The 8,325-nt window shown below is 37.8% G+C and overlaps 1 protein-coding gene across 1 annotated transcript in view; it reads right to left on the bottom strand.

Annotated features, from left to right (window-relative positions):
- Positions 1-676: 676 nt before the first annotated feature.
- Positions 677-8,325, bottom strand: part of LOC103772626 (kinesin-like protein KIF20B) — a gene marked incomplete at its 5' end in the record, with an annotated part of 13,317 nt that continues 5,668 nt past the window's right edge. The window contains 7 exons of the mRNA XM_008939967.1: positions 677-754; positions 2,580-2,722; positions 3,917-4,064; positions 4,800-4,877; positions 5,284-5,484; positions 6,850-7,014; positions 7,601-7,777. Coding sequence (XP_008938215.1) covers positions 677-754; positions 2,580-2,722; positions 3,917-4,064; positions 4,800-4,877; positions 5,284-5,484; positions 6,850-7,014; positions 7,601-7,777 — 990 coding nt within the window. The remainder of the gene's footprint in view (positions 755-2,579; positions 2,723-3,916; positions 4,065-4,799; positions 4,878-5,283; positions 5,485-6,849; positions 7,015-7,600; positions 7,778-8,325) is intronic.

Here is an 8,325-nt window from a genome sequence, read left to right on the forward strand (position 1 = left end):
AAAACTTTCTATATAGAAAGTAGCTGTTCCAACTGAGCAGAACTGTATGGCTAGAATAAAATGTCAAATGTCTGTCTGAGAGCAGGTCACTTACAATAGCAGATTATAATTATTTATGGATATCATAATCTCCAAAGAAAGAATATTATGCTTATAAATTAATTTGGAGGAGTAAACAGAAGACAGAAAATCACATAAGTGATGAAAAACAGAATATTTCTCCATGTGGTGACAATTCTTTAATTTTGTTCCTTCACAGATTTTTTTTTTTTAAAGCTTTTTAAGGAATTTAAGGATATGTAAGTTTTCATGTGTACTCTTGTTTTCCCGCACAGTGTTATCGTAGGCATAATGGGCATCTGAAAAAAAACCCCACCAACCACCTACTTAAATCCTTCCACACAGGCATAGTTCTTACTGCACAATAGGTAAATTACAAACACTTCCAAAGACACCATTCCTAAAAAAAAAAAAAAAACAGATTCAGACACAAGTTTTCTTGAACAGTATTCCAGCTTTAATGAAGCCAGAAGTGAAAACCATCAGAACAAATCCATACATCTCTATACAGCCTTTGGAGCATGGCTAAGTATCTATCATTTCCTATATAAAATCAGTTGAGAGATCACAATGGCAACGTGCCCTAACTAGGAAATACAAACACGTTCTTGCAAGATTATTTAGCTGGTTTTGATCGTAGCCGTCGCTTGAGGGTAAGATGATCACTTTCCTTCACTTCGGGTTCTATAAAGATCTGAAAAAGATGATAATTCCAGAGTTACTCCGCATTTCTTCAGAGACAAATGACAGGTACTTCTAGACCCATGTAACCAACAACTTGTTTTTTCCCAGAAGCTGTTTTCAGAATCAGATATGACCCTTTTAGTTAGAGGTCTCCAGGACAAGGGAGTCCATGTGAGTGTGTCATAATAGTCAACAAATGCTGGGAACATACAAAATGCAGTTTTTTGCTGAAACAAATACCAAAGTCCACAGAAAAATATGGTCTGAGAGCAGCTCCCACTTCTGATCTCTAATATTCATTTCGTGAAACAGGGAGTGCTCAGAAAATGTATTTTAGCTTAAACACTTTAGCCCTCTCTGGCTTTCCCAGGGTTCAGTCTTTCAATTCTCCTTTGATTTCCAAGCTTCTTAGCTTCTTTTGCTCTGCATGTCCATAATTTTCTTCATCTTCCTACGGACAGCATGCTTGGTTTCTGCCACGTCCTTTCATACAATTTACAGCAAATTCAGTGGGATATCTCAGTATGGGCAAACACACCCCAGTGAAGGGAAGAACTGAACAGAATGAGGAGATGTACTTCCAAGAGAGCAAAAGCACACTCAGGCCTACGGTTACTGCCAAAACAATAAAGTTGGATTTCAGAAACAATGCATCAGGCCATGGTCTGTAAGGCTCTTTACAGGCTGGCTTAGTCAGGGCAACACAATTTAAGCACAGCAGAAGGCTGTATAAACTGTGCTTTGGAAAAGCATCCACATCCTAAAAGTAACCCAAATATCGGCTGGGCACAAATGGAACCTGAAATTACCTTAGGCACTCACTCACCCTGCAAAGTTAAATGTATATGCAGACTTTTATCTCTAGTGTTTCAACCATGCTATCCCAGATCTACAGATCCCCTTAATGGTATCTATTTTTATTCTCCTTTTAAGCTACACTACACTTAAAAGAACACCAACTACTAGAAAAACAAATTCCATCTCAACTGCTATACTGTTGCAGTGTGCCTCCCAGAGGCAGAGGTTTCTATTACCTCTTTGTCCCCAAACATGGGCATATATCCAGAATTTTCCATCTTTCCCAGGTTGTGGCTGGCTTAGCCACCACAAGACCAATCCCCTAACACCCATCGGACCCCTGACCTGTAGGGATCCCATCTGTGTATCCTTACAGGAAAATGCCTTTTATAAACCCACCTACCAACCTGTTAAAAACCTCTGACCCCGAGGCCACATGCTCTTTTGCTTCTCCCCCTGGGGTGGGTACTGTTTTCAGTGCCTGCCTCAGGTGTTTTTGTTTGTTATATTCATGTTATTAAAACCTTTTATTTTGGAAGAAAGTGATTGTTGCCCATTCCTCCTTTCATTGCCATTGTCCTCCTGTTTGCAGTAGAAGACCACCCTGGAGGTATTACTGGGGTCCCGCTGGGGGTTTTTTCTTCCTGAGCAAAACCAGCGGGTATAAAACCCTGATATTTTTGAAAAGTAATACTATACCAGAGGAAAAAAAAAAGTAATTCTCTACCTACCACAACTGAGAAATTTACAACCTAAATTTAAAGATAACTCCATGATTGCTTTATCGCCTGTACAGTAAGTCAGCAGTCAAACACAGAGAAGATAGGTGAGGAAAAACAGAAAATTCTGTAAAATGGCAGGAAAGAGACCAAAAGGAAAGGTTAGGTCGACTCAAAAGAGAAGTCACTGCTTTCACACCTCTTCTCCAGCTTGATCAGACCTTCAGGTTTGTTCTGTCCTTCGACTAGTTCACTGGTTTAAGCCAAGATTACAGAAATATATTACAGCGGACAGAACAGTAATCTGTAATCACTTACTGAAGAAGCAGAAATATCTAGAGGGCAAGAAATGTTGGTTGAATACAACTTCCTCTTAGCTTGTTTTGGCTTGAGCTTGTTTTCTTTGACAGTTTCAGGTTCTGCAGACTTGGGAGAGCTTATTGTCGCAATCAGCTTCTTTGCTAGAAGAGAAATTTTGATGTAAATCAATGTCTCACTGGTTTTGTGAGCCTCAAAATTAATGAATAAAGCAAGCTTTCTTAATAAGAGTTTAAAAATAAAACAGATGTTCCTTGAAGCTTAAGGTAATCAAGGTTGTAAACCTGAGCTCATTTACTCTTAAGTATTTTCAGGCTGAAATTCTGAGTAGTCGGAATTTGGCTTCCTTTTATAATGCCATGTTGTCCTTGAAGCAATTTGACAAACTCAGAAAATTTTAAGAAATCCCACTATTGTCACCTAGACTGTGTTACAGCAGATAGATGTCCTCTGTAGCAAGTCAAGTTTTCAAGTTGGTACAGAGATCTTGCTTTTAACTGTCCACACTGAATAATGACTGGCCTTGTTTTACCTGACCAAATAACAGGATCTTTTAGAATTTAATGATGCCACTTCCATGTGCCCTCTGATAATATTAAACTTTTTAAAAAATACAGTAACTCAGAGGTCATGTCTTACTGCAGGAAAGAATAAAAATAGATTCTTCAGTGGAAAGGCCTCACTGTTAATCTTCCCAAGGCTATGTCTAAACTCAACAAAACCCATTCCTCGCTTCATAGCCAGTTTACTGAAGTCCACATATATGCCAGACGCGTCAGCTTTCAAATTCTATAGGGCTAATCTTCCCTTCCCACATACACATATAAAAAACCATTAAAATACAGTTTCCACAGAAACAAAGCTGGGGGGCAGGGGCAAGAGTGAATTCTTATAGAACAAGGTAAGATTTGGAGTTTTGCTTCAGCTCTTCATTTTTTTCAGAGCGGCAGGGTAGGTTTCTGAATTTGCCTTTCACTCTTTTACTGTGAGCAAGAACAAAGTAACTCAGACATTTTGAACTTAGTAGTCGTCATTGCTTTCACGATAAATACATATGCACATATTCCACACTGCATCCCTTCATTCTCCCTGGTTTACCTTGGACACTTAACCTAAACTTTAGAGCTCTGTGGTCCTTGCAATCAAGACAGCATTTTCTACTCTGCAATATTCAACAGAGCAGGCCCCAGTTCATACTCTGTTATTTCATAAATAAAAGAACAACTTAATGCAGCAGACGTGGCCTTTAAAAACATACATTAATAGTTTAAAGTAGAAAAAAGCTATTTTGTAATGCCCAGAGAAGATAGTATGAGCTTTATTTATTCTGTACTAACCTTTAGACTGAATAAGATTAGGAGAACTTTGAAAAAAATCTCCAATTTTTTGCAGTGTTCCATCTTTCTTTTTAGCTGATTCTTCACTTGCAGTAGAGTCTTGCTTTCTTAAAGAGTAGACTTTTCTAAATGACTGTGTAGTAGACTTCTGTACAGAAATAAAACAAAATAGACTTATCTTCAAATTTAATTCCAATTTATTGGACTTCAATATTAATTTTCAAGCTGGCACTTTGAGCTTTGCTACTGACGTATCTGTTCATTATACTAATGATACTACCACAGCAAGCAACGTAGACAACCTCATTTTATGTCCAGAAGGAAAAGAATTTGTCTGTTTCACATAATGTATTTAAGGATATTAGCAATAAGAAACAAATAGTTTCTTTCTTTAAAAAAAAAAATACTCTAAGTTGTAGAGTACTTCATTAGACAAGGTGTTCTGGTTCAAAGTAAAACAGATGGGAATTAACGGGGAAAGTAAGTGTCCTACCTGCCTCCTGACCCTGCCTACATTACTACTAAGGACTAAAATAATTTTAGAATTGCCACACATATAGATGACATGAACTTAGTTTTACTTCAAAAGCATTGCCTATAGCACCACATATACTAACAGTATGTTCAAACTAGTCTTTCATGATTATTCCACAAGCAGCATCATTCCCTTAGAATCATTGTACACTGCAGCTAGTACACATTCATGGCAGATGCAGACTTACTCTCTTTAGTCAGCTCCTAGGCTTTAGTAGGAAGACAATGTAAGTGTTTAACAATCCCCTTCAAATACACAGACAGAAGACACTGATGTGTCAGGACTTTTGCTCCTTTCTACCTTTACAGAACAGGCTAAACTAACTTCAGAAATAGAACAAAACCAAACCTTTTTCCCCTTGCTTGTAGAAGGTGCATTAGTCATAGCAGATTTTGCATTTTTCTTATTCTCACTTCTCACAAAATCCTAAGAAAATAAACATGACAAGATTTAAGTAGGATTCTTCTGGAAAGAACAATTATTTATACTACAGAAATTGTCACTGTTTAAATGCTCTGAGTAACAGCAGGAAGGCATCGACTAATACTGGACAGAGGTAACTATCCAAATGTGAATTAATAGGCTAGACAAACGTGTGGAAGGGAACTAGAAATACCTGTAGTCAAACCATTCGAATAGTTACTATCTTCCTCTCTCCAATACTTCCTCACTCCCATCACTCATCAGGGTTTGAGGGAAAAGAGGCTTACATATACCCTAGATCTCTCCTTAGGATCTCGGTGAGAATCAGAAGACAGGAATTTTAACAAATGGTCAGAGTAATACACTGAAAAACTGCTTCATGTATTTTGCCAGCTGGTCTAGGTCTTACCTCCTCCATCTCTTCACTCTTCCTTTTCTTTGTCTTGAGCATTTTAACCGTCACTGGTAAGGTACTGCCTTGGTGCTTCACCTCCATCTTATTGGGTTGCAGAGGTGTGAACTGGATTTCCATCTCTGGTTTTGGGAATCGACTAGTTTTACCATCTTCTGTGGACACTTCAGAAGAGTCAAGGACTACTTCTGAATGGTCCTGCAAGCATATGGAAATTTTTAAGAAAACAAGCTTTAAAGTAACGGTGAGCTAAAAAAACATATTCCATGTTCCCTCCCCAGTGGACTGCAAAGTAAGCATTCCATTTTCCATGATTTCACAACCATGATTTCATATGCCTCAGCCCCACAACTCTCTGGTGGTCTTAACCTCTCCTAATTGGAATGCCAGCTTTACTCTCTCCTTACAAGGCAGGAGACACACATTGCCTTGATCACTTTAGTTTTTCTTTATCTCCACTATGTTTTTCCTGAGAATTATTTGTCTTTCACCTAAAATTTAACCCCATTTCCTTCACCACCACCGTAACAGTTTCTCTAAAATAATCTTGTTAGCAGCCTCTCTTTATTGAGGACTTCAAGTATCGTTGCTGCTGCCTTGAGGCGAATACTCCAGCACCAGCTGTTCACAACAACTCCTCTATATGTAATTTTATAGCAAAAATAACTAACTTTACAGTGGTTGTGTAGATGCTATTACAAAGCTGTATAAAGCAGTAACCCTTCTGAGAGCTATTTTGCTCTTCCTCATACATCACAAGCTGTATCTATAGGGCACTAGCTGAACTGATACATTATCAAGAAACTAGCCAGTCTTATTTGACAGTAGACAGGATAAAGGTGAAGAGATGTATTCTGGCATTCAGTCCAGTTCTGTACAAGAGGAGAATTGCACCTTCTAGCAGCCAGAGGCAGGACAGCTAAGAAATCCATGTTCAGCCTTGTTCATTATTGATTAGTAATGGAGCCACATAACATTAATCCAGTTTAGCAGAACTACTTCATTATTGTTCGTGTAGGACACAAAGGTTTGGTCAGAATCAGAAGTCTCACTAAAAGCCTTTTAATTTTTTTTCAGGTAATACATGAAGTCGATCTGTTCCTTGTGTAAACTTCAAGTATTGTTTTGGTTTGTTTTTAAGTGGAATGCAAGATGCTGCTTTGTTCTTGTGAACCTACATATGGGTAGGCAACTCTAATTACAGAATCATCTCTAGTACCACACTACAGGTGATATCAGGGAAGTTGAGCTGAAATCAGCTAAACACTATCATATCTAAACTGAGATGACGCTAGAAGTACTGTGTCTTAAAACCTCTAGAACTTTGATTAGTTAACTAGCTTTTCCATCAGGTGCATAAGTTCTATAATGTATAGAGAGGTGGTATCCTATTAACTGAAGTATAAACTCAGAACTGAAGGTATTATTAAAGCACTAAGAACGACTGAAAGTAACTTGTGCGAGATTCCTGGCATTGCTGAGATATATATTGAGAAAACAACAAAGCAAAAGTTAATAACAATATATTGTTAGCACCTACTTTCTGTAATGTAACACACATACCTCTTTGTTTATAGACTGGTCAGTTTTATCTTGTCCTTCTTTAGGTAAATGTACTTCTGCCAAAGACTGAAGGCTTTCATGGTTCATGTGGTGTTTTGGTGCCTTTATACAGTCATCTTTCTCAGCCAGCTGTTTTCTTGGTTCTTCTGTATCCGCTTCCTTTTGCTATAAAACACAGTAAAATTGTAGGATTGGCAAAAGAAATTAACTTATGCACGAGCACCATCACAATTACTCTGTAGCATCAATTTTAGAATTGCAGGCTAAAAGAGTCGGCTATCCAACAAAAAGCCAGCAATTTCGTGTATAAGTGGCCACTATTTAAAGTTAAGAACAGTCATATAACACCTGAAGATTAAATGCAAAACTTAGTTTACTTATGTAGAGTTACAAGAAGTTCACCACCCGTTTCTGTGAAAAAGGCAGGAAATGTGAAAGTTTTTTGAGATTTCCAGTCCAACTTTGCAATCAAATGATCAAATAGAATTGAATGTTTATTTGAACTACTAAATATTTTGAAACTTCCTCCACTGCTACAAACTCAGTTTTAAAGAAACATAAATAAAAGCTTTTTAATTAGCTGCAAATTATTTCAGTACGAATGTTTAAGAAAAAAAACAACAGAGCCAAAACACAAAGAGCGAATATAACGTTTTACAGAATTAGTGGATAACAAAAAAAAAAACAAACCAAACCACAAAACAAAACCTGAAAACCACAAAATCACACAGGCACAAGAAAGAGAGTTGACCTTTCCCGAATCCTTTAGTGCAGCCTGTTTCAGTTCTTCGATTTCCTTATCTTTTTGTATGGTGCGAGAGGCTAAAGTGTTTATCTGTAATTCCAAAGCTTCTACTAATTTATCTCTTTCTTCACGCCACTTTTGAAGATTGTTGTCCTTCTCTACCAGCTGTGCAGCAAGCTTTTCCTAACAGGGAGGGAGAAAAGTTAGAATTGAACACCACATCTACACACCATCTGAACTATTCTGATAGTTTGGTTTTGCATAACCAGTCCTAGGCCTTCTGAGAGCCTACGTACACCCTAAAAAGCTCACAAAGAACTGGTTTCAGTACAAATGTGCAAAAGTAAGCCATGCTCCAATAAGAAAATCTGGATCTATATTAATTCCCTTTGTGAAGAGACCTTTTGGTAAGAACCACCACTACTGTTTGCTCTCTTTGTGATTTTATTGCTACGTCTCAGGCAACCAAAGGCACAGACAAAGCGAAAGTCACCCTAAATTACTAACACACTCCTGGACTGATTGTAGGTCCAGAAAGTCATTGCTAACTACGAGAAGCGAAGAAAGCTTCAGACTGTACAGATTCATATAATAATTTCAGACTCTGAAGAATTACAACATTGAGGCAGTCCAGCAAAGAGGTGTGCACCTTGTTATTAACTATCAGTCACTCGACTTTGAAAGCCATATGGGAGCAAAGCCACCGGCATATTGACCAGGTAATTTTCTTC

The sequence above is a fragment of the Merops nubicus genome, unplaced genomic scaffold (genome assembly GCF_000691845.1).
Source record: "Merops nubicus isolate BGI_N331 unplaced genomic scaffold, ASM69184v1 scaffold7255, whole genome shotgun sequence".
Lineage (NCBI taxonomy): Eukaryota > Metazoa > Chordata > Aves > Coraciiformes > Meropidae > Merops > Merops nubicus.